Below are 26,549 nucleotides of genomic sequence, written 5' to 3'. Positions count from 1 at the left end.
CTTGTTGCAAGGGCATTGTCCCTCTTCGAGCCCAGACCCAAAGAGCTCAGGCTCACAGTCACAGCGACTGTGAAGGGCTGATGGGCACCTCATCCCACCTCAGACAGGACACAAGGCTGAGGACTGCCACATCAGTCACCTTCCTCCCTTCCTTATGGTCACCTGGCAGCTACAGGCCACAGGGACGGAAGGTATCACAGCTCCTGCTCAAAGCTATAACCTGAGATATTCCCAGCTGGCAAGCTCTCTTTATATCACTCAAACCACAGCATTGAGCCAGGGACAGGTATCTCTTATTTACCTTCCCCTCCCACCCACTTCCCAGGAAGTAGGGCTCTCAATTTGGAAGGGCAGGGATAAGCCAGAAATCACCTAGGCTTTTTCCAGGTTTGCCCATTTCTACTAAACCATTTATTCCCATCACTCCTCTCCATGCACGGTCCCCTCACTGCTGAGGGAGTTCTCACTCCAGCTGCAAGTCCTTACAAACTGAAAATTCACCAATTCATTCATCTTCAACTGAGCATGTTTTCTCTCTGCCAAGCAAGGATGCTGGCAGTCTGAGCTCCTTGATTTCTCAGGTGCACTCCCCTTGGAAAGCTTTCAGGAAGTCACACAGGAGGACCCAGTTTTCTTTATAAGTTGCACTTATACCAGAGTACAGAATTAGCATAACGGGCATTGAGACCTACAGTTCTCTACTGTAGAGACTAAGTGGTATAAACACCCCCAGGTCACACTCTTGACCTACACCAGCACATCTAATTTCTCCTTCTGCCCTCAGGCATGAGCTGAGTTCTGGGCAACAACTCCTTCAGTTGTTACACCCATCTTTTTCTGGTTTTAGGCCTATTCCAACACTCATCTAGATTTTTAATTGCCATTTTTTTCTTTCCCCCTGCCCCCCCAAACACACAGACTATTTAATACTTTGATTTACAAAGCATGATACCAATCAAGAAGCACTCATCTTCTGCTCTCTACATTTGGCCTATAATTAAGTCACCAATCTTATATTATTAATTGTGAAAAATAACAGACCACAGTCACAAAGTTAATTCCAGGGCAGATCCGAAACCCTCTACATTCAAATTACAAGATTAATGAGGATTTATAAAGAACCATCACCATTCCCCATGCTTTATACTATAAAATACTGCATGCATCTGCAAACCAGCTTAAGACATTTGACAGCACAAAAGGTAAATTGGGATCCCTGGTAACAGGAAACATAAAATAAAGTGACATTACTAAGAGTGATAGCAACAACAAAAATGGAGTCCCAGACAGCCTGGGTAAATTACATAGTCTCCCAGCTCTATGAGCTCCTGTATCACTACAGTTACTACCAACAGCATTTTCATTCAAGAGAGGACTTGTAGTATCTACAGGGCTCTAAATAAGGCTGCTCAGTCATATGTGTGGTATATACGTGCTCTCTTCTGAGATAATAAACAGACTTATCAGGCATTTCATTTATCACCTTGCAACTTGACTTGCTGCCTCGAGCAAGGAATAGGAGTCCAAGTTCTGCTATCCCTTTACAGCTTATTGATCTACCTATTTCTTTTTCTCCAGTATAGACTGCATCTTGGCTAGTCACGCTAAGGCAACTGAACCAGTGCTGAGTGGAACAAGGCACTGGTGCACATCACCTCACTTCCCATCAAGCATAGCTGTCCAATGGCCTCTGGACTTCCATATATTTCCAGAATTTCCTGAACTGCATTTGCTCCAGCCATGGTGTCTGTTTCACTTAACTGCCTTGCAAAGGACCTAAATGTGCCTCTAGAGTAGATGAGATGCTGCTACCTTTTGACTACATACACAGAAAATTCAACCATAAGGAAGTTTCCCTGCATCCTAAGACGGAAACGACCTAGTCATAATGCTTTTGACATCCCTAACAAAAGACCACATCGACCACTTGGATGTGGTAATACATACAAGCAACACTACACAGGACTCCTCCTTACCTGGGGCTGGGAAGGGCTGGCAGTGAAGTTAAAGGCTTTGTTGGTCCTACAAAAGAAATGTCAGTACGCTGAAATCTAAAACTTTCAGAGCTGGAATACACACAGAGTACATTCAGATTAAGCAAAAGAAAATAGGCAATGCTTTTAAACTAAAAGAGCAGAGATTTAGACTAGACATACAAAGAAACTTTTTTAGGCTGAGGGTGGTGAAACACTGGAACAGGTTGCCCAGAGAAGTGCTAGATGCCCCATCCCTGGAACTATTCAAGGTCAGGTTGGACAGGGCTCTAAGCAACCTGGTCTAGTTGAAGATGTCCCTACTCATTGAAGGGGGTGTGGACTGGATGACCTGTAAAGGTCCCTTCCAACCCAAACTATGCTATGATTCTATGAAAAAAATAATCTCTTTTTTTTCATAGGAAAGAAAAAGAAGGCAAGAGTAGGCAGATGGACCAAATCCCTGTATAACAGATACATGAATAATTACATTAGTATTCTCACATCCCAGCTTACTCAAGTTGGAAGTTCTCCAGCCTGGTGACTAGCAGCTCATACGCAATATTAAATGGTGCCATGGAAGCCACGTCCACAAATATAATCTGGTCGGAAGGTCCTGCCTCAGGTGTTGGCTCAGAAGGACAGAGGGTCCGACTCACTTCTTGGTAATTGTAGGTCCTCTGGTAGCTACAACAGCCAGGGGAAGGAGGGAAGGGAAATTTAGATGAAAGAGGGAGACAGCAGTTAAAAAGTTGTTCTGTGGTTCTAAGAACAACATAATTTGTCCCCCACTTGTGTAACTGAAATACTAATCTGAAAGGCCAAGATCATTCATGCTTTCATTCAGAGCTCAAACTCCACCTCTCTTGCCTCTTGCGGTCTGCACAAGGGACTGGCCATTGCCAGCACTTCACTTCCATAGAGGCTGCATGTGTCATCTGGAGATCTAACACATCTGACATTTGCTGGAGGCAGAGAGAGTAATGACAACTGCTGCTCTAACCATCCCCTGCCTCAGGTAAGACACTACAGGGCATCTGCTGCCTAGTGCCAAGATTTCAATCACAGGATGAAGTTTCGCACCTCAGACGGTCACGAATATCTGCAAAGTCTCAGTACTTGCAGCCTAACTATTTCTGAGGCTGCTGAAGCTACACAGTAGCATCACTTTCACAAAGAAAACACCACCAGAATATATTCAACTTAGGTGTACCTGCGGTGAGAGACAGAAGAGAGCCCTTATTCCCCAAATGCACTGTAACACAGCCATTAGGGTGCTTTTTTGAGAGCTTTTTCAAACCCTGCTCCAAACTACAGCCCAATATCTACCTGCACACATCATAAGCAACCGTGGAAGTGACAACAATACCATTTGGTAGATCCCCAGCAGACACTTCCTGGTGCTCTGTGTAGACATTTGAGAAACTAAGAGACAAGAGCAGGCTGCCAAATAAGAGGTTACCCACCAAATTGTGGTCTTCCTACATTCAGCTGACAGTGAGCCAGAAAGCTTTGCAACAAAGCCCTGCAGTCTACACAAGCAAGATCTAAGCACTTGAGGAATGATGCTGAGTACAGCTGGCAGACTAGCGTGTCACAAGAAAGCGACTCCAGTACTTACAGGCCTCGAAAAATTAGTGGGACCTGCCATGACAGCACTCCCTTCTGCTGGCGAACTACGAACAGGACAGGATATTGGAGGTTCTCGGAACTGCTGTTCACATACACCCGCACTGCATCTACCTGTGAGAAGAGAAAGGAGAGTACAGACAGATGTTAGCCAAAGGCAAAGAACAAGATAGCTCCCAATCTAGGTGGGAAGAAGCTTGTTGCCCTTCCTCAGCCTGACCTAGATGCTGGCAATATCCACAGGGAGATCAGCACTGTTTGTCACAGAACTTGTTATTCAGAGCCAGAGGTCATTTAAAGAAGTGCCTTCTTGCAGCTGCCCTAATCCAGAATCACAGCCCTGTCTCCAGGTCAAAGATGACTGTCTGACAAGACACAGTGGACATATGCTGCCGACCTAAGAGGAAGAGCATTCCACTTGCCCAGCTGAGAGCAACCTAAATAACTTCTGTTATAGAATTAAGCAAATACATACACACAAAATATACACCCAAGGCTACAACTAAGAATTTTCTTGCTTGGACTCTTAAGTACTGAACTCAATCAACATCAGTGGGAAAGTCACCAAAATGACTGGAGATAACTTAAATAGTTAGGGATGAAAAAAATTTAGCAGCTAGCACCTGGCTCTGCTGTAAATGATATGGAGATGAACCATAACTCGAACATACCCCACCTGACTATACAGAAATACACTGCTGATTGCCCTTAGCCGGCCAAGGAAGGTTGCTTTGGTTTGTGAGAAAGGGCTTTAATGCACCCCACAGCAACTGAAATTTATCCTTGCATTATCTGGCCACTACACAGATGGACAGCTGTGGGGCAGAAGGCTCTCAGTTTACTATTTGCTTTGAGAAGCAAGCACGCACCAAATGTAAAAAGGCATTATTTCCATTTGAAAAAAAAACTCTTCATGTCCCTGTCCAGAGCTGTACACATCGCTCAAGCAAACAGCGTGTAAGAATGCATAACTAATCAGAAGAGACAGTATATCTCAATTAGAGATTAATGATAACCTATATTAGGTAGATAAGAAGTACACATTTTAAGCCTACCACATCTTGAAAGATCGGAATGGACTCTCACTACATCAGTGAAAGACTTTTCACAGATCTCTCAACTTTATACCCTAAGAAGAGTAAATGTAGGAGGATGCCACTTTCTGAAAGAACATACAGAGTAAGGAAGGTAGCAGAAGGGCAGACACTTGAGATAGCAGCTTATGCTAACACTGAAGGCAAAAGGTTAACAAAAATGCCTTGCAATTGCAAGTCTAGAAGAAATTTTCCTGTTTATTCTTGTTTATCAATTTTAGCCTTACATAGAGGTTTAGTTTGCTGGAACAGGACAACTTCTTGCAAGCCATAACCATTATCAACTTGCCTGCCATCACAACACAGAGGCTACAGCAACCAACCCCTAAAAAATAATGTTTTCAACAAAATCCATCAGAAATAATTTAATTAAACCCCCTTTGAGACAGAAGTGTAAGCATTGGAATCTTTTCCCCCTGCCTTCTGGTTTCTAAACCTTTGCAATACTCCTTTGGCATGCTTTCCAGCTTTTCCTTCTGATCACAAAAACTACCTATGCAATTTTGTTTCTAAGTAAATTTCACTGTATGGTAATGAAATTGGCTTAAGAAAAACACCATCACAAAGCAAGACTCACAGGTAACACCTGAAGGGTATCAACACAGTAGGCCACCACCACCAGGTTAAGGTATTGCTTCCTTAGTATCTGTGACTGCCCTGCTCCGCCAAGGGAGCCAAGCCAGGACATGTTGACATAACTGGGAAATGCAGGGACTGGGATGAACAAGCTACTGCTTGTTTGTAGGTGTTCGCTGTAGTCACTGTGACAAGGAATGTAGCATTGGAACTAAACAAGAAAACAAACCTAAGGAGTACGAAGACATGATGGTCAAGCCAGATTCCTGCAACCACACGGACATCCACAGGGAAATGGTCACTACAGAAAGGACACATTCCAGCAACATGTCCAGCAGCTTTTTGCCCATAAAACAGTTAAAGCAAGCCCACCTCCACAGGTGTAGCATAAATCACTGGTCAGGTGAATCAGCACAGTCCAATGAGGAGCTCGCATCAGATTCACTATGGTACTACTGATTTATGCACCCTCAACTACTCATAAATGCAAGTTGGACACTGGGAAATTCTCTTTTGCATTAACTTCACACACAGAGAAACTACATGGGATATGTATATATTGCAGACAGTCAGGTTTACATTAAACAACTGATTCATTTGTATTCATTAGAAGACCTAGAAAGTTGCATCTCTACTTCTTCTAAATTCTCAATTTAAGAAACGTAATAGATGTTTGAAGTATATGCTAATGCTGAGTGGTATTAAGAAAAAAAAGCACTGCTTTTATAGTTTGCCCAGGCTTTGAACACAGAAGTGAAAGTTGTGTGTAAGTGAGAATGCTGCTTCTTCCCACTTTGGATCTTCCCTTTCAGCAAACTAAGTATTTTCAATACTGGTTCTAAGAGGAAAAACACAAACAGAAATTCACAGGCTGTCTAGAATAAGTCAGCCAAAAGAAAAAAACCTTCTCTGAGGTACTCTACAAAACATATGAGAAAGTTCTAGCTTTCTGTCATTAAAAAGTACAGCTTTTCATATCTGTTATGATACACTAGGGATAATTCTATGATGTCTTAATGCCTCTTTGAAACCCCAGTTCTTCCCACTATTCCATTACATTGCATACACAGCAAGTCCTTTATCTCCAGTGGTACAGTGTGTTATTTAGTTTTATTAGTTTCTCATGCCGTTTGGCTTATACAGGTAAGAATACATTCCACCTGCATTCTACAGTGTAATATTTATGGACCCTTTGCTAATGTAATCCAATACTTTTCCTAAGCAGACAAGCACAACATTGCCAATACAAGGCTGAAGAACTATTTTTAATACCAGTATTTGATAGTCTGAGATCTTCACTAGACTTTTTATGTTATCTTAAATGTCTGTTGGGCCAATTCATGGAATTTCTAGATTTTAAGAGAGAGGAATACCATGCCAAGATCACATCCCTGAACAATTCTACATACGATTGAAGTGTTTTCTTAATTTTCACCCAACAAAGCAGAGGTGTCCAAGTTGTGCTGAAAAGGGAAGGATATTCTACCCCAATTAAGTCTGCAAGGTATTGAGGTTTGCTGTTGCATCCTTACCACTAAGAGAGCTTCACAAGACTTTTTGCCTGCCTTGTGGAGCTCTACATCAGATGTAGAGAACACTCTGCTTCACAAATGAACGCAGCATTACACAGGCAGACAAGAATGGCCACCACCTAACTGTTACATACAGTTTGTACCCAAAAGGAAAGATGAGAAAAGAGCCCTCACCTACTTTGGGAATTGGGAGTACACAGTAGTAAGGGCTGGAGCTTTATGAGAATATAATCCCAAGCGCACCTTTGGGTGAACAAGATCACACAGTCAGCTGTTGGGGACAGCAGCTGGGAGCTCGTGGCTGGAATTACACTGGCTTAAATACGCAAGATGTACACATGCTGCAAATGCTGCAGCGCTATTAAATTCACTTCCCACCCCACCAAACCAGACTGGAGAAGGAGAGCATGACAACAGCTGAAAGAGTTACACCCAGACTCCACCCCATGTGCTGTAAATACCAGCAGAGGACAAGATTTTGTAACTGCTATGCCCTCATCTTGGCCTTGACTCTTACACAGTGTTCTGCTGATGCAGCAGTTCTGACCTGCAACCAGTGAGTACCTGGTGAGTTCATTACTGGACACGGGAGGCTCTTAAATCTAAAGAGGACATGCAAGTCTTGGAGTCCATTTCCCTTGGGAGCCTCTATTAAAAATCCAATTTGAAATGGCAATTCCTGCCCTTGCAGGAGAAAAAGCGCCTAACAGGAAATAAGCATCCCATTCTTGCCCTTTGTAGCCCTAGCATATCTTGCTAAGAGAAAAGTTGCTCAGGTCTGCCAGGTTTGGATATCTCTACAGGTGGGAACTCCACAACCTCTTGGGCTACCTGTTCCTGTTCCAGACTGCCTTCACAGCTGGGGGCGAGAAAAGTTCAAATGGAATTTTCAGTGTTTCAGCTTGTGCCCATTGTCTCTTGTCCTGTGATTCTTACCCAGACACTCACTGAGAAGAATTAATCTCCTCTTTCTTCATTCCCTCCCATCAGGTATTTATACATATTGATGAGATTCCCTTGAGCTTTCTCTGCTGCAGGCTAAATAGTCCTAGCCCTCTCAGCCTCTCCTCGTAAGAGAGATGCTCCAGTCCCTTCATCATCTTTGTGGCCCTGCACTGGACTCACTCCAATAAGTTCATACCTTTCTTGTAGTGGGGAGCCCAGAACTGGACACAATAATCCAGGTTTGAAAGCTTTGCAGCTTTGTAATTGCCCAAGGCAAATCTGTAGAGCATTACTCTCCCTAATTTTACAAGACACAGGCACTTCTGTAAAAGCTTCCTGGACAAGCCCAACAGTTAAACTTCTCATACAGTGACTCATTAGTGCTCCATTCACACACCTTTTTGCCCTGACACCTTCCTGCTAGCCTTAATTTCCACTGCTGAAACCAGCCAAAAGCCTTAGCGCTTTTCTTTCCTGTAAAAAGAAAGCTAATTAAGGTCATGGCTGCAGGTGCAATAATGCAGCTGAAAAGTTGCAAGCCGGACCCAGTTGCAAGACCCCTGTTGCTGCCCCACATCCCAGTTTAAGCTCCTGCTGCTACTCACCCAGAAAAGCTGGAATGTCCCTGAGCAAGAGCTACTGCCCTTATGCGCACAGGGTTACGAGTTGCCTCCGTTTGCTGTCAACAGTGATACTTGCTTCTCTCCTTAGCCTACAGGTGAATGCCCCGAGCATATTTTTTTTGAGATCTCAAGGCTCTTCCAGATCAGATGCTTTACTAGTATAAAAGCAGTAAAGTTTCTTTTAAGGAAGGAGGGTAAAAAAAAGAAAGAGGGAGAGACTCTTCTAAAGGAGGAGAGACCTTCCTATGAATCCAACGCTATTAGATGTTTACTTAACTAACAATAAGCAACACCAAGTTTAATTCATTCTGTTAAGGACTGACCATCTATTTTCAGGCAGCCTTGCTGCTGTGGCAGCTGCTGCTCCAAATGCCTGCAGGGCCTTCTCAGGTAACCAGACTAGTGAGTTTTAGCTTCCCCCATGTAGTTAATGTACAACTACTGAAAGGCCTCTTGATTTTGCAGTGACGCGCTATATGTGCACAGCAGCCATCATCTCCATTCTACAGATGCTGAGACTCAATTGTGCAAAAAGAGGTGCAAGCAGCATGTTTGGAGCTTAACTGGGGACAAACAGTGATGGAGACACTCAAAACCCGAGATCTGCTTATACTGCATCACCTGCAGAAACATCAGGTTAAGAGGCACAGTGTCATAAAGCCTGCAGCTCACAGCACACAGCTCTCGCACCTCCCTGCTGCAGTACCAAATGGCCAAGAAGCTGTCTCACGTGCAACTGGCTTGGGATGTGTTCTCCTCAATTCCCCTCCCCACATGTCACCAAGTCGCATCCCCTCTGGCTCTATCCAGCAGTTGCCCAACCATCCTTCTGCCCTCTCCACCACAAAGGCAAGGGTGCAGGACACTTCAGTTTTCCAAAATGTGGGTCCATTACCCGGTGTGCAATAAGCCGATAACTACATCACCGAGAGACACATTGTTTATTCAGGTTTACACAAATCCCGGGTGCTTGGAGGCTTTTTTTCCCTCAAATCATGCACACCTCAAGGGGTTTATGGCCTCAAGTTATACACAAAGTTACAGAGAGCTGTACATTATTCATCATGCATGTAACCACATATTTACATGTAATTATAATAAAGGCCAAGTCATTCCTTGCACCTTCTGCACATGCTTCAAAGGGGTGTTCAGAGGTGGTCTGGTGCTTGGTACCCCAAAAATTACCTATCAAGTTCACCCATCAGTCAACTCTTCCCAGTCTCCTCCCAATTACTGCCAGTATCTCTAAAACGCTGGCTTGGAACGTCTTAATTTAAATAAATGTCCAACTCCTCATTCAAAAGTCACGCTTATAAACTGCAATATAATCTAACCATACAGCTGAACAAGCTTTAATCTCCTTCCACTACAACAACAAAAGATAATTCTTAACTGGGACCCATCTTGTGTAAGTCTCCCGTCTATCTGATGATCTTAAGATATTTTTTAAGATACTAAAAATATCACAGGTTTTAACACTTACATGTTTGGTGCCCACCATGTTATAAGGCTCAACCATACAGCACCTCTCAAAAGGACACTGCTGTAAATCACAGAATCACAGCATGGTTGAGGCTGAAAGGCAGCTCTTGAGATCATCTAGTCCAATGCCACTGCTCAAGCACAGTCATCCAGAGCAAGTTGATCAGCTGGGTTTTGGATATCTCCATGGATGGAGACTCTACAGCCTCTCTGGGAGGCTTGTTATGGTGTTTGACTGTCGCTGTTGAGACACGGTAGTGTGGAAGCAAGTTTCTTTATTGAAGTTACATGGCTGGCCGGCTCCCCCCGCGCTTGATCTTACACTCGCCTCTTATACCCTTTATTAACACATGCGTCTCCGCATGATTGGATTAGCTTATACATAAACAATCTGTGAATGGATGGTCCTATATTGTCTGCCCACTTCCTGTCCCATGATCTCCTTCCAGGTGCATTAAGCAGGGGTCCTCAGCCCGCTGTGGACCCCACATTTGACCACCCTCAATAAAGTTTCCCATCTATCCCAGAGGAGGGCAAAGGAAGGGAAACAAGAGCTTCAGTGATTAACACTTTGACAGGGCGAAGCCTGAGAGGGGAGAGGTCTCTTCCCTTTGCTGCGCTCCAACAGTTAGACTTCTCATTTGGTTTCCCTCTCTCCACAAAACTAAGCTGATCATACATCTTCTACATTTATTCAACTTTGCTGCCATTTCCACTATCTTATAATACTGCTGTTATACTAGTAAGGAGGCAAGATTGTCAAGGCTCAATAGCCTTTAAAATCAAAGCACTTGCTCTTACTTCTTACCCCTATGGAAACCAGTATGTGCTATATTATCACCACACATGACTTCTCTCCACCTTTCCTGCGTTCAGTGCTTTGTATTTGCTCCCTGTAGTAGCTGGTCAGAGCTTTGCCCTGTTCCCATGAAACCTCACATTCAGGTCCCTTGAGCTTTTAGGTCTGATAATGCACCTGGCCTAAGTCTGGGTCACAGGTATGATCCCATTACACTTTTTTTCATCCCTCTCACCTTCCTCTCTGCAGGCAAAGCTGCTTCTCAGGCCCCATTCAAATAGGGTCCTTCAGGCAGAGAGGAACATCAGAAAGTCAGAAGCAATATTTACAGAGCAGCCAATTAAGAAGATTTCTGTGTACTTTAAATTTCACCTCAATTTATTAACAACTCACTTGCTGTGAATAGCTCTGCTCTTCCTACATTTGAATGTAGCCCAGATCAATCAGGAGCATCACGACATCTAATCCCATCAAAATCTTTATAATAAAAGCCTAGGAAAAAAAACCAGAGTAATTAAGAAGATGGACAGATGGCAACTAAGGTGCCAGTCCACTTAGTTATTTACCCTGATGCCATCACCACAGTAACACATGGGCTCTCATGGCCATATCCTGCACTTCCGGCAGAGGGCATAGATCCCTGTCCCAGGAAGCAGCTCCATTCTCCCCCTCAAAATTCTCAGGGTTACAGCAGCAGCCACCAGCAGGAAAAAGCTCTGGCTGACGAAAATATATCATTAAAATCGGTGGGATTTGCCAGTGGGCCAAACCTGCTCAAGCAGGTCCCTCCAGATCCTCCCCACCACTTGCAAATGACCTTGGTATGACAGCCACAAAGTTCAGCAGACTCTAGATGCTATTATGAGGAAGCCTGGGAAAGTAGAGGAAGGATTAACATTTAGCTGTCAGCAAGGCTTCTCTCATTTGCTGTCAATCAGTCTCTAATTTTGTGCTACAGAGTGTAAGAAACCCTAATTAGTGTCTTTGAGAAACCTGCTTTGCCCGGCAGGGTGAACTGTTGAGCAGAAGCATCACAAGGGAGAGGGATAACAATCTATGAATCCATATTTGTGCTTTTTCAGGCTTTGTTCCAATTAGCCTACCTCAAACTTCTAATCCCTGTTTTGCTTCTAGATTCTATTGTCTTGATATCGACTACACATTTTCACCCAACAGATTTAACGACCTTACCACTGAGCCAGTACTCGTAGTCCCACCTTTCCCTTTGAAAGTCAGCATTTTGATGTTTTCTTAAAGGGTATCATCCCCAGCAAAATATTTTTAAAGAAGTGGAAAAAAAGCAGGAGGTGAAGGAAGAAAAGATTATTTATTTACTTCAAACATTCTCAATCCACACCTTTCCACTGGTTATTTCAAGAACAAGAAATTCTTATAAGAGAACCCCTCCCTGCTCCAGAACTACTGCTCCCAGCACATACACCCCTCCCTCCCAAAACAGAAATAAGATCCTAACTATGTTGCATGTAGAGACAGGAGCAAAAAAAGCACAGGTTTTATTTAAAACAAGAATAATGTCACACACTAGAACAAATTACTCTAAGCCTCCTTCTGCATCTGCCCTCACTCACTCAGCATGGGTGAGATGAGGAAGTAGTTTTGCCTGCTGGTAAGAGGGTCATCCAGGCAGCCACAGAATCATAGAATCATAGAATCACTAGGTTGGAAAGGACCCACTGGATCTTCGAGTCCAACCATTCCTAACACTCCCTAAACCATGCCCCTAAGCACTTCATCCACCCATTCCTTAAACCCTTCCAGGGAAGGTGACTCGACCACCTCCCTGGGCAGCCTGTTCCAGTGCCCAATGACTCTTTCCGTGAAAAATTTTTTTCTGATATCCAGCCTGAACCTCCCCTGGTGGAGCTTCAGGCCATTCCCCTGTGTCCTGTCCTCTGTCACCTGGGAGAAGAGGCCAGCTCCCTCCTCTCCACAACCTCCTTTCAGGTAGTTGCAGAGAGTAATAAGGTCTCCCCTCAGCCTCCTCTTCTCCAGGCTAAACAACCCCAGCTCTCTCAGCCGCTCCTCGTAAGACTTGTTCTCCAGCCCCCTCACCAGCTTCATTGCTCTTCTCTGGACACGCTCCAGAGCCTCAACATCCTTCTTGTGGTGAGGGGCCCAGAACTGAACACAGTATTCAAGGTGCAGTCTTACCAGTGCTGACTACAGAGGGAGAATAACCTCCCTGGACCTGCTGCTCACACCATTTCTGATACAATCGTTCCTGCAACATCACCACTGCTGAAGGACCTCACTTTAGAGCAGACCATTTCCAGCACTGCAAAAAACTGGTTGCACCTTCCCCTTCTCTGTACACACACCTAAGGATGCTGTCTGTATTGGTAATGTAACACGGTGCTAGATTTCATCTGTAACTTCCAAGCTGAAATCCTCGCCTTCTGCTGATATCCGCGGTTTGGTTTCAGGTGGGACAGTCCAGACTGGATCTTGGGAAACTTCATGTACCAAACACTCCTTTTGACAACTGTGCCCTGCAATAATGTTTGTCAGCAATAACCACACTGCTGCCTTTTGCGCTGAGGGGCTGAGGCTGGGTCAGTACTGCTTTAGAGACAAGCTCATGACAGTTTTGTTTCTAAAATCACTGACCTTGAGCGTTTTTCTGTATTTCAAGGTGGACAGAGCAGTAAGACAGCTGAATAAAGAGAGCTCTCAGCACTATATAAAAACGTGTTAGATCAGGAAAGACAAATATTTGTACTTCAGTTCTATCACCTCCCTGGAGATAGGGGGAGAAAAAAAAAGAGGAAAGAAATTAAAAATTAGTACATCTGAATTCCATTCTCTGGGTGGGAACAGGCAGAAGGAGCTGGTCGCAAATTCACACAGTTGAACAGGACCGATATGGCTGCAACCACTAAGCAAAATAAACCAGACTCTTGTTGACACAAAAGAGTCCTTGGACTGATTATGAAGTCTGCATTTCCCACAGAGATTACACATCAATTTAAGACTAAGAAGATGTGAATTTAAGGGCAAGCAAGAGGTTGCAACAACAGTTTCTGCTGCAAGCAAAGGTTTTCAAGAGTGTTAGTGTAGATTCCTTTTCACCACCTCATGCTAAGCAAAACCTTTGAATCGTACCAAGGTTTTGCCACATTCTCCACCACACCCACACACAAGCCGCTCCTTGTGAGCTCGTTGGGGATTATCGGTCCATGTGGCAACAGCAAATGGTTGTTGGCCTGACAAGGCACTGAGCCAAACCAGTGGGCAGGGAACATACCCAGCAAGCAAACACACAGGCAGTTAGTTACAATGGAAGGTCTTAGTGAAGGATATGGCTATAAAAGCCACCCAATCACTCCTGTCTGCTGTTGCACAAGAAAGGGGTGCTTCTTTTTTTTTATACAAACCCTGAAATTAAGTGAAGATTCAGCTGGATGGGCTAGACCAATTGAGGTAGTGAATGAAGCACATTACCTGGCAGGGTCGAACTCTGTTCCTCTTCCCACTGCCATTATAGCAGAGACAAGGTGAAACCGTGAAGGAAAATATTTATAAGAGAGTGACAGGTGTTACAGAACTCCTTTCCTGCCCCCTTATGAGATATGAGCACCACTCCTGTCTAACAACAAAAAAAGCAGAGCACAGACAAGCAATCCCTTTCAGCCTTTTCTGGTCTGACCTCATGCCTTAATGTCAATAAGTCTTAATTGCCAAAAGCAATGTGTCAAATAACCTCAGCCCACAGTTTTCTTCCAGCATTTCTGCCAAGAGTTTTAAATATCCAGAGCAGCATAAACTAAGCAACAAACTCTGGGTATGTCAAGCACAACCTCAGACACATTAATGTAATTGTTCCAGGATTGGTATTTTTCATTTAAAAATTCCACTTTGTGCAAATATGCTATGTAGATTTAGGGTCTGCCGTGGACATTCCCATGAGTTCACTTGTTTGCAACGCTATCTGTGCAGCATAAATGGAAACAAGATAAATACAAAGCATGTTAATATTTATCTTTTTCCTTTTTGACATTTTGTCCTCTAACCAATGTCACTAGGGAGTCTCCAGGACAGCCAGAAAGAAAAACTAGGAGTTGCCAGCCTGGATGAAGTAGGTACCCATTCCTGACCACCCTGGCTTCAGGAAGATGTTAAAAATAAATAAATCTTTTTTTTCAAATAGCCAGTTAAGGAACAAATTACTCTCTAACAAATAACGTCTTACTAAGCCACAGCAGCTGGAACTCTGGGCTAGGGAAACCCTTGAAACAAAAGGGCTTATAACATTTCCAAATTTACCACCACCCCAAGATCACAATAACTCCAGGTATTACTGCCACAACAGAAATGACTGGTTCTTTCCTGGCTACCAAGTTCTTCAGTGACACTTGGGATGTGGATTGAATTACATATCCTACATGTTTTCTCCTTTTCTTTTCTTTTTTTTTGAAAAGGAAAACAAAACATTGTCTGTTTGTTTCAAACCACACCGAAGCAGCTATTTCTATACCCAAAGAAAAATATCAGCATAAAGAAAGTAAGGAATGCTGTTTCTGAAATCCTCTGTGTTTCTGTTAAGGGTACAAAGAAGGAAATAATGCTTGCTTATGCAAATGCACTAAACTATATTCTCAAACCGAGCAGATGGCATACCTTTGCAAAACAGCTTTTACAGACTGCAATTTCACTCCCTGAATATCCCCTGAAATAGCAGATGAGGTCTGTATAGGAAAAGCATACCTTCCTAGCCAACAGCTTCTGCACGAGTTATTTAGGACATTTCAGCCTCTGCGTACAATGCAAACGTTTTCATTATAAATTGCTGCATTGCTCTTGGAAAGAGTTCAAACTGAGAAGAAACATTTTGATTAAGTTATTCATATGCAGAATTTCTTTTCCTTTTTAATCTAAACATCTTGGTGAGTGGGGAGGGGGTGGCAGAGGGAACAATAAAACACTATCAGCTTTTATTTTATGCAACAAGACAGTTCAACAAGGAGAGAGTGATTTTAAATTTTAGAACAACATCCAAATTCAAAAGAGATGTTTTAGTTCAATGACAAGTTATCACGCTTGACAGAACTAGCTAATACATTGGAAATAAAAATAAAATTCTTGCCAGCACTAATGTCAGCATCTGAAGGTCTGCGGGCTGCCCTGCAAGAATTCACAGCAGATCTCTCAGGTTTTTTTCCTGAAGCCTGCAAACTGATAGCCTCCTTCAACATGTACTCTTTTTTGCCCCTCTGGGAAGGAAAAAATACAACAAAAAATCTCAGAAAGCCAAAGTACAGTTGAAGTTTGAAGGGATCTCAGGTGGACACCTCCACGGAGACCTTATAGCAGATCTCCAATACTTAAAGGGGTTCTATAGGAAAGCTTGCGAGGGGCTCTGTGTCAGGGAGCGCAGGGATAAGATGAGGGTTAACAGTTTTAAGCTGAAAGAGGGGAGATTTAGATTAGATATTGGGAAGAAAATTTTTACTGCAAGACTGGTTAGGCATTGGCACAGGTTGCCCAGGGAAGTTGTGGCTGCCCCATCCTTGGAGGTGTTCAAGGCCAGGTTGGATGGGGCCTTGGGCAGCCTGGTCTGGTGGGAGGTGTCCCTGCCCATGGCAGGGGGGTTGGAACTGGATGATCTTTAAGGCCCCTTCCAACCCAAACCATTCTATGATTCTATGACACACGATCCCATCTCCAGCTTAAAGCAAAGTCAGTTCCCATACCATTATTCCACTTAGGCTCTCTCATTTTTGCCAGAGCCAAAGCCTTCAAAACTGTATTTCACCCCTTTCCATCCTGGCTGACTGGGGAAGTTCCACATGAGTGGAGGCTGGCTGATGTTATACCCATCTACAAGAAAGATCGGAGGGAGGACCCAGGAAACTACAGGCCTGTCAGTCTCACCTCAGTGCTGGGGAAAGTCATGGAACAGGTGATCTTGAGTGCTATCATGAAGCACATGCAAGAGAACCAGGTGATCAGGCCCAGTCAACACAGGTTCATGAAAGGCAGGTCTTGCCAAACTAACCTGATCGTCTTCTATGACAAAGTGACCCGCCTACTGGATGAGGGAAAGGCTGTGGATGTAGTCTTCTTGGACTTCAGTAAAGCCTTTGACACAGTTTCTCACAGTATTCTGCTCAGGAAACTGTCTGCCTCTGACCTGAATGGGCGCACACTCTGCTGGGTGGAAAACAGATTGGATGGCCGGGCCCAAAGAGTGGTGGTAAATGGAGTTAACTCCAGCTGGAGGCCAGTCACAACTGGTGTGCCCCAGAGCTCAGTGCTGGGTACAGCCCTGTTCAATATCTTTATCAATGACATGGATGAGGGGATTGAATGCACCCAAGTAAGTTTGCCGATGACACTAAGCTGGATGGAAGTGTGGATCTGCTTAAGGGTAGGGAAGCTTTTCAAAGGGATCTCAACAGGCTGGACCATTGGGCTGAGACCAATGGCATGAGGTTTAACAAGGCCAAATGCCGGGTCCTGCACTTGGGGCACAACAACCCTGTGCAGTGCTACAGACTAGGGGAAGAGTGGCTAGAAAGCTACATGAAGGACCTGGGAGTCTTGGTTGACAGCCAACTGACATGAGCCAGCAGTGTGCCCAGGTGCCAATGGCATCTTGGCTTGTATCAGAAACGGTGTAGCCAGCAGGTTGAGGGAGGTTATTCTCCTCCTGTACTCGGCACTGGTGAGACCGCATCTCAAATACTGTGTTCAGTTCTGGGCCCCTCACTCCAAGAAGGATGTTGAGGCTCTGGAGCATGTCCAACGAAGCTGGTGATGGGCTGGAGAATAAGTCCTACGAGTAGCGGCTGAAGAAACTGGGGTTGTTTACCCTGGAGAAGAGGAGGCTGAGGGGAGACCTTATTACTTTCTACAACTACCTGAAAGGAGGTTGTGGAGAGGAGGGAGCTGGCCTCTTCTCCCAGGTGACAGAGGACAGGACAAGGGGGAATGACCTCAAGCTCCACCAGGGGTGGTTCAGATTGGACATCAGAAAAAAATTTTTCACAGAAAGGGTCATTGGGCACTGGCAGAGGCTGCCCAGGGAGGTGGTGGAGTCCCCATCCCTGGAGGTATTTAAAAGACGGGTGGATGAGATACTCAGGGGCATGGTTTAGTGGTTGATAGGAATGGTTGGACTTGATGACCCAAGAGGTCTTTCCAACCTAGTGATTCTGTGACTCTGTGATTCTGGTTCTGCTGCAGAAAACAGTGGTGAAGCTTGAGTTTTCAGCAGATCCCTGCATCATTTCTCTCACAGCTTACTTTTGCTTTCTCCTGGAAGCAAGAGCTTTTGGTGTGACTCTGAGCAAGGTGAGAAGTGGCCAAGAGATCCCACTGAGAAGAAGCAAGAGTAGTCCATGTGCTGTGTGCTTTAACTACCTACACTTTCACCTCCTGGGGTTGGTTGTTTTCTTTAGAAAGGACAAAATACATATAAAGAAGCTATGCCAAACGGATTCTATTGAACCTTGCTAGGTGTCACACATCATATACGTTACCTTGCTTTGATTTTTCTGTGCCTACATTTCTGCCTCATAAGACACTTAACATTAGGCTCCAGATATGGCATGCTGAGGCCCTTCCAGTGTCCTGTGGTATGCAGGATAGAGCCAGTACCCAAAAAGCAACAGCATTCAGGCCCTGAAGATCCTGCAATAACAGAAGCTCTACTGACCTTAGGAGATCTGCTTGTTCAAACATTTGTAGTCTTCCCAATTTATTTATTACCTGCGTATTTGTGGCTAAAACAGTGGCTTCTACTCAGCATTAAGAAAAGATAGAGCCTAACCTGTTCCCCCCTATATAGCTCAGATTTGACCATCTCTAAACAGGAGACTAAAGTTTTACTGCATGCATGGTGTAGCTGTGGGCTGAAGCTTGAGCTGGAGCCAAGACTAACATTATGGAAAAGATGTGCAGGAGAGCAAGGGAACACTTTTATGTAGTTTAGTTTAGGCCTGAAGAGTCCTACATATGCAGCCCAAAACCAGCTCAGAATTAAGAGTTGAAAAAATTGCTCCTAGAGCTATAACAGACAGGGGTGCTGCTGGAGCGGGACCTTCATTCACACATGAAACAGCAGAGAACAGTAAACAGATTTGATCACTGGCACTTACGAGGTTGCCCCATGTAGCAGATCAAGGAGCTTCCCTGCAGCTATGACAGATGGCACTGGTCTGAGCAAGTGACTCATCACACAATCCCAGAGGAACGTACAGGTGAATTCCAGTTATGGATCCTTGCCTAGAGCAAAGTAAGTGCATCTGCCACCCACATCTAGGCTATAAGAGACCGAATCACTAGCGGACAGAGGAGCCCAAATGCATCATGCTCTTTGGGCTGCAATAGGCATTTAAGTCTCTACTAGAAAGTCACGAAGTTTAAGACATCTAATTGAAAGACTTCTGTTCTGCTTGCTAGTGTTGATTCCCCTCTTCCTTTAGGTCAGCCACCTTTTTCCCATGTGCAACCATGAAAGAAGGAAGGGTAATGATGTTAGCAAGCCTCCATGGTGCTACACAGCCTTTCTCATCCATTCACTGAGGATAATTTTTTGCTCATCACCCTTCAGATAGACTCCCATAGGAAACAGTCACTCCAGGGCTACACATCCTTGCAGGGCACAACTGCACAGCAGAGAAGCCACAGCTTAATCTACTGCCAATCACAGCTTATAATAAGTCTGGGCCATATGGTAACAGAGATTGGGGCTCTGTTCCTAGTTCTGGCAATGGAGAAGGAGGAAAATACCACCCACACTTTCTCCTAAAATAGGTGCAGCCCACTGCTCAGCTTTTGGGCTCATCACAACCAAAATGCACTACATGAATGTCCAATAGCTGTGTCTGGATTGCAGCAGCTTTTCCTACAAATGGAAAGTTGAAAACTTGTTCTCCTGAGAGATACTTGGTTTTCTAAATATAGTCCATGTATCTTCCAAATCACACATTCAGCTGATCTGAGCTCTGATTAGTAATAACTTTTGTTGTCTCCATCAGATTTCTTCCTCGTGATACTCTCCCACACCACTCAGGACTTAGTACAGGAAATACACACAAGCACAATATTAGTGGCATTTATGTTTTCAGCAAATTAACCATTAGCAACTGCCAGAACTTACATTGGTAGAGTCATTCATTCTGAATTCCCTCAGTACTCCTCCACACACTTTTAGTTTTTGAAGCCCTTGTATTGGGGTCATGGCACTGAGCACGTTCTCTCACTTGTCACATAAAGCCTTCTCCAGTCAACAGTAAATATTTTGCAGAAATATTTTGCAGCTCTTCTTCAGTCTTCTGGATAGGAGTGCATTGCACAGGCAGCTCCAACAGATCAGTTCTCCTTCTTTCTTCTTCCAAGCAGGAACGTGTTGAATATGTGGAACTGGAGATGCCCATGGGCATGTTAATTTTTTTCGCCAAGCTTGGATGTCTCCAGTTTAAACAATCCTAAAATAAGACAACTGTCTTTCCCCAACTAATTGTCCACCAGACTTCTAATAGTGCATGTCTGCCTCTGCTATTAGAGCATGGGTACATAGTGACGGGGCAACAGCTGGTTTTATCCTTACAGTTAAACTTACAGTTAAACATTACACGAGCAGCTGTGCAGAGGGGAAAATTTCAAAGCACAGCTAGGAGGAGGAAAGGGAATCAAGAAAAGCAATAAGATGATCCCATAACAAATGAAGACTTTCAAACACAAGGAGGGAGTTTGACACATCCCTCTGTTCACACGCCAACTCTAGAAACCTCTTGCAGCATAAGTGGCTGCGCTTTTCAGCACAACTTTACTTTTACAGCTCCACCTCAAGAATTAAGGTCTAAAGCTGAGTTGCCAAGTACAAAAGGGCCTGACAGCTTTCCTGCCTCAAGTCACAAGGTCAAATATTTCTTCACAGCACATAGGAGGGGTTTTCTCCCTACACAAACGCACACAGAGACCTGGCAATGTACAAATGCTGACTTGGTCAGCATGTAAGTATCCTTATTTTCATTTTATGCTACCAGGAGTTGAACAAACAACTTGCATGTCTCCAAACAGGTCTGCTCCAGAGCCCTGAATTGGACTTTTTTATTTCTGCCCATCAGCAGTCTCTTAGGACTTGCTTTTCCCCTTCCTTCAAGCACGCATACTTGCATCCGAGGCAGTAAGGAAGATTATGTACATGAAGAACATCCTTTGAAATAAGCAGAAATCTTTTCATAAAGCAATGTCTCTAAAGCACCAGATAGGAGTAGCAGTCTTGTTCCTTCCTTTCTCTCATCCCTCATTCATGCATTGCTCTACTCAGCTGCATTTTCAAATGTGCCCTGGTAGTTCCAGCATGTGAGCAACCAAAGCATTTACAGAGGACTAATGGGTCACAAGCCAATCCTCATGCCTTTTCCTTGGCTCTGAGTTGTCCCTTGCTTTGTAGGCCTGTCCTCATGAAAGAGCATCAGAGAGCAGGAAACAGAGAAACCCACAGCATCAGGGAAACAAATCCCTGCTTCAGAACCAGACTGCTCCAGACTTGGCTTTGTTTCAGAGGGAAAGCAATTAAACTCACCTACTGCAGCCCTTCCACATGGAAAATGCTCTTTTTATTCAATTAAATTTCCTGTAACTAAGATTAATGGTCTACATGGTACCTGCCTCAAGGTGTCAGAGCTTTCTGGCTGACCTGCCCTCAGCACAGAGGCAAGGAATAACACACTGAGTTTTTGCAGGGCTTGTGTTCCTTCAGAAAGTCCAACAACCAGCCAGAGGACAGCATGCCCCTAAGTATCTTCACAACTCTTGCACAAGAAAAAACAGCCCACAAGAGCATGGTCCCACATTAAAGTCAAGGTTTCTACCACCAAGCTTCTAAACTTTGAGCAATCTTCATCAGCAAGGAGATGCAGGACTACCAGGACAAATCAACCCCTAGCTCTGACCAGGCTGGCAAGAGAAGACACAGTCATTTTTGCTTCTCATTTTTGTTCAGAGTTGCACACACCTGATTAGGCCAGACACCTTCTTGAAGGATTCTGCTACTTTAGCTTAGAAATAGGGTCTGTAGGGGCTTCTCAGTGAAGAATCATTGAATGATTTGGATTGGAAGGTGCCTTGAACAATCATTTAGTTCAAACCCCCTACCATGAGCAGGAGGATATCTTCACAAGATCAGGCTGCTCAAAGCCCTGTCCAGCCTGACTGAACACTTCCAGCAATGGGGTGTCCACAACTTCTCGGGGCAACCTGTTCCAGTGTCTCACCACTCTCATGACTAAAAAATTTCTTCCTTTGTCCAACGCAAATTTACCCTCTTCAGTTTAAAACCATTGTCTGTTGTTGTGTCATTACACACCTTGCTAGAAAGCCGCTCTCCATCTTTCTTATAAGCCCCTTTAGATACTGAACAGCCACAATAAGGTCTCCTTAGAGCCTTCTCTATCCTTAGGACCCATTCTAGGCAACCCTCATCCAAAAGCCTCCTAGCACAGCCCATCTTTATTTAAGTGTTCTTTCTCTTCCAAATTAGTCCTCATCACAGGAACTGGTTGCATGACACTCTTTAAGCACATTCGTGGCAGTGCTTGGAGAGCTCTGCATTAAAAAAATATCAAGCCCCAAAGCTGAAGTTTCTATTCTTAGATATGCTTTTGAATAGCTCAATATCACTGCAGAGATTTCATGTTCAAGCATGCAGGAACATGGAGATCAGTCCACTAAAGTTTCTGCTCAAATGCAGCAGTAGTCTGGGCTGGCTGGCTCTTCAAGGCCATGGGAACAGCTGAGCATCCAAAAGCAGAAGTTGCATTTAAATACCTGCAAACACCACAGAGAAGCTGTGTACTCCCTCCTTGACTCCTCCCACTCCGCTATCACCCTAGTTGTTCTCCTGGAGAGAAAACTTTTTCCTGGAAGAGGTCTGGAAAAACACACAGCTTCGAAGAGCACGCTAAATCGAAGGAACTAGATTAATATTAACTGAAGTCAGTATGCATGCTGTCCTAACAATCCCCACACTGATCTGCCAAGAGGCCCTCATATCAATAATACCCAATACATGTAACACCTGAAGAAGCCAGCTTCTTCAAGGAGGCTCATGTCCAAAGCATGCTTTTGACCTCCTGGGTTCAGTGGTGACATTCAACAGTTAAGTACAGCTAGCTCAGTTGCATCACAGCCAAGACATATAACTCCTGCCCCATAAATACCAGGGCATTTTATTACATACTAACACACATAATAGAAGAAAGACGAGTCTTTAAAGGTCTGGATCTTTTGGATTTTCATAATAAAGCAAAACAAGGGATAATTAACACCACCTCCCCCTGCTTCCCCCCCCCGTGCCTTTAATCGCACTCTACCAACTCCTTTCATATTGAAGCATTAGAAATATAGTACGAAAAAAAGAAATGTTTCCATTTATCTTGTCCTATACAACTGCAGACAGGAGGAAAGATTCATTTGCCCAGTTCACCATATTTTGGTACATCAGAACATCTTACCCAGCAATTAATGCCCAATTCAAACAACGGGGGCAGAGTTTCCAAGGTACCACTTAGCTACTTCAGATAAACACATTAAAAATGGGGGGAGGGGGGTGAAAACCCACAGTAGCCGGGCATAGATAAATGCCAGCTTTCCTTCCCCATCACAGCCAGCCGTGGCTTTAGCAGTGCTGCCCTGCAGTCTCCTCGCACTGCTCCTCACCTGCCTTGCCCTGCCTTGCCCTGTCTCACCCCCCGGGCTCCCAGGGGAGTGCACCTTGATCCTACTGAAGCTATGAGTGGAAAATAGTATTTAATAAGGCTCCTTGGGTGCGTGTGTGTCATTGTGATCGCCGTTGTCGCGCCCCCCTTCTTCTTTTAGGTAGTACGATTATCTGCATAATTCCCTTCTAGACTTTAAATCCATTTCTCCCTGCGCATCGCAGGAGGGTTGGAACTGGACGATCTTTAAGGTCCCTTCCAACCCAAACCATTCTAGGATTCTGCTGCTAGAAGCGCTGGACACCAAACCCCGTCTGGGGCTGGGGGGGACCAACCTCCCTGACCACCCTCCGGGATGCTGCCACCTCCTCGCCCGCGAGCGCACCCCGGTCCCCGCGGGGAGGGTGCGGGCAGTGATGCGCAGCGGGGGGGGGGGGGGGGGGGGGGGGGGGGTAGCCCAGCGCTCTCCTGCACCCGCACCGCGGCAGAGCCCCCCACCCGGAGGATGGGATGGAAAGGAGGAGGGGAACGCAGGGGGAAAGCCGGAGGATGCTCCTACCTGCCCGGGCTGGCTCCGGTAGGCGAAGGCATAGACCCGCTCCGCGCTGATGCTGACGGCGCCCCGGTAGACGCGGCCGAAGGCGCCGGTCTCGGGGGTGCCCGCGGGCTGCACACCCGCCGCCGCCGCGCAGAGCAGGGCGCACAGCAGCGCCCCGGGCGCCCTGCGCTGCGCCGCGGCCCCGGCCATGGGCTCCGCGCCGTGCGGCTCCCGCTCCCGGTCCCGGCGGGGAGGGCGCCCGGCGCCTCATTTACAAGTTAAATCAGCAGAGCGGCGGCACGCGCGGGAGGCGGGGATGCAGCCCGGGCACCCCCGGGATGGACCCTCTGCCGGCCGGAGGGGAGGGGATGGGGTGGGACGAGATGGAACGGAGCGAGATGGAACGAGACGGAACGGAACGGAACGGAATGGAATGGAATGAGATTAGATGGGATGGGATGGGATGGGACGGGACGGGACAGAATGGAATGAGATGAGATGGGATGGGATGGGATGGGATGGGATGGGATGGGATGGGATGGGATGGAATGGAATGGGATGAGATGGGGTGAAATGGAACGGAACGGAATGGGATGAGATGGAATGGAATGGAATGGAATGGAATGGAATGGAATGGAATGGAATGGAAAGGAATGGAATGGAATGGGATGGGACGGGACAGGATGGGATGGAACAGAATGGGACGTGACAGAATGGGACGAAATGGGATGCAATAGGATGAGATGGGATGGAATGGGATGGGATGGAACAGGATGAGACGGGATGGAATGGAATGGGACAGAATGGGATGTAACAGAACAGAATGGGACAGGATGAAATGAAATGGGACGGAATGGAATGGGACAGAATGGGATGTAACAGAACAGAATGGGACAGGATGGAATGGATTGGGATGGAATGGAATGGAGTGGAGGCCAGCGAGCTGGCCAGCCCCAGGGAGGAAGAGGGTCTCCTTTCTCTGCCCAGCCTCAAAATTCTGCACCAGCCTTGGATCAGAATTGTTAGAGAGCTTTTCCCCTTGTGAAGCCATGCTGTGAGCTTAGGCACACATTGTCAGGCACATGGGGATGGCATCTGCAGGGCTTCAGCACCCCCAGCCCACTGAGTTTAGGGCATCCTCACCCTACACTCTGCCCACTTGCTGGAGTGGCAGCTTGCACCTCCGATGTATAGCGCCATCCCAAAACATTATTTTTGGGTGTTCATAATTTTGGGGTAAATGCCCCCATCTTTTAGTTCAATCCAAAGGTGTGAAAGGTTGCAGCAAAATATCATTTCATTAATTCAAGCGTGGCTTGGCGCATCTTGTATTTTTTGAGTCCTTCACGAAACTGATACAAACAACACTGTGACGCTCAACCTTTTCAGCGAGAGTGATGCTGTTGGGACAGGGGCCCCTCTCACGCTGCTTACCCCTGTGTTCTTTTATTGAAAACATGTGTAGGAAATGTGTCAGTCCATGGTGGAGGGATGCACTTTTTAGTCAGAAAAGACAGAGCATTACTAGAAAACAACCATAAAGGTTTTTCAGGTTGAGGATGAAATTGTAGGAGCCAGAGTTTTATAAAGCCAGCCTACAGTCTCCAACTGCAGTGCCTCCAAGCCACAGAAGATGTTGAAGTTTTGGGTTTTGTTTTCAAGACTGAGGTTTCTTGAGGGTCATTTGTCATCTTTGGAGGAAAAGTTGCAAAGCTCAGGAAAATTACTCAGCGTGTGTTATGCCGTCATTTTGATCTTCGAGCCTTTGTGTGATCTCTGCCAAGAGAAAAAAAAAAAACAACAAACCACTTCTCAGTGATTTCTGTGTTCGCCTTGAAGCAGACTGCCATTCAAGTCACCTTGCCTTTTGTCAGAGTCCCAAGAAGCCGCATGAAGGGCAACCCCCCCCATTTGAGGTCTGCTGGAAGACAGACACTCCAACACAAGCAGTTTGCCTTTCAGCTTGGAGTTTAATGCTGTACAGACCAGGAGACCTGTGCCATATCACCTTTGAGCTCTTGTGATTCTGTCCTGCATCTTACAAGGACACAGTGTAACCCGTCCTGGGGTACTTTCAATCAGTGGTAGCCCTGGGAGTTTTGTGCCTTCCCACCCTGCAGAGCCCAGGGCTCCTGAACCCTACAGCTCTCTTCTAACCCACTGCCCCCTGCAGACCCACAAGTCCCTCTGGTGGGGCTGACAGCCCTCTGACCTGTGCCAAAGTGAGGAGACTGAGGAGCGCATCTTCTCCCAGAAAGGTGAGGCTTCTGGGAACAGGAGGAGGTTGTGCAAAGCAGGTTGCTCAGAGCAACGTGACAGATGGCACAAGGACCGCATTCTGCAGACTAAGGTAGCTCTGCCAGCTGCAAATATTTTTTTTTTTTTGTCATTTGTTGCTGTCCATATTTCAAATCAGGAGATCAGTGTGGTGTCAGTGCATTGTCCCTCCCTAATCATGTTCTCATGAAAAGAAGTGGCTCTCCATTTAGTCCACACTTTCCAATGCAGAATTATGGATTTCCTGAAGTACTTGCCCTGAATGTAGTATGTTTTGGTATCCTACCCAATGCTACACTTTTTTTCCCATTTTGACTTTGAGAATTCAAATTTTCTTTTCAAGGTATAATACTTTATACTTGTTTTATTGAATTTCATCTCACTGTTTTGAG

The 26,549-nt window shown here is 45.3% G+C and overlaps 1 protein-coding gene across 3 annotated transcripts in view; it reads right to left on the bottom strand.

Moving 5' to 3' along the window:
- Positions 1-24,218, bottom strand: part of SIDT1 (SID1 transmembrane family member 1) — a 49,699-nt gene extending 25,481 nt beyond the window's left edge. For 2 of the 3 annotated variants that reach the window (XM_054060922.1, XM_054060928.1), the window contains exons 1-4: positions 23,902-24,218; positions 3,595-3,716; positions 2,490-2,660; positions 1,977-2,022 (exon numbers count right to left, since the gene is read on the bottom strand). In XM_054060922.1, the coding sequence (XP_053916897.1) occupies positions 1,977-2,022; positions 2,490-2,660; positions 3,595-3,716; positions 23,902-24,090 (528 nt within the window). In that variant the 5' untranslated portion in view covers positions 24,091-24,218. Of the gene's footprint in view, positions 1-1,976; positions 2,023-2,477; positions 2,661-3,594; positions 3,717-23,901 lie in introns of those variants that run through there. The other variant, XM_054060934.1, reaches the window with a different exon arrangement.
- Between the last annotated feature and the right edge of the window lie 2,331 nt (positions 24,219-26,549).

The sequence above is a fragment of the Cuculus canorus genome, chromosome 1 (genome assembly GCF_017976375.1).
Source record: "Cuculus canorus isolate bCucCan1 chromosome 1, bCucCan1.pri, whole genome shotgun sequence".
In the NCBI taxonomy this organism is placed as follows: domain Eukaryota; kingdom Metazoa; phylum Chordata; class Aves; order Cuculiformes; family Cuculidae; genus Cuculus; species Cuculus canorus.
The sequence above is the reverse complement of the archived record's forward strand: the minus strand, read 5'-3'. Positions and strand labels throughout refer to the sequence as shown.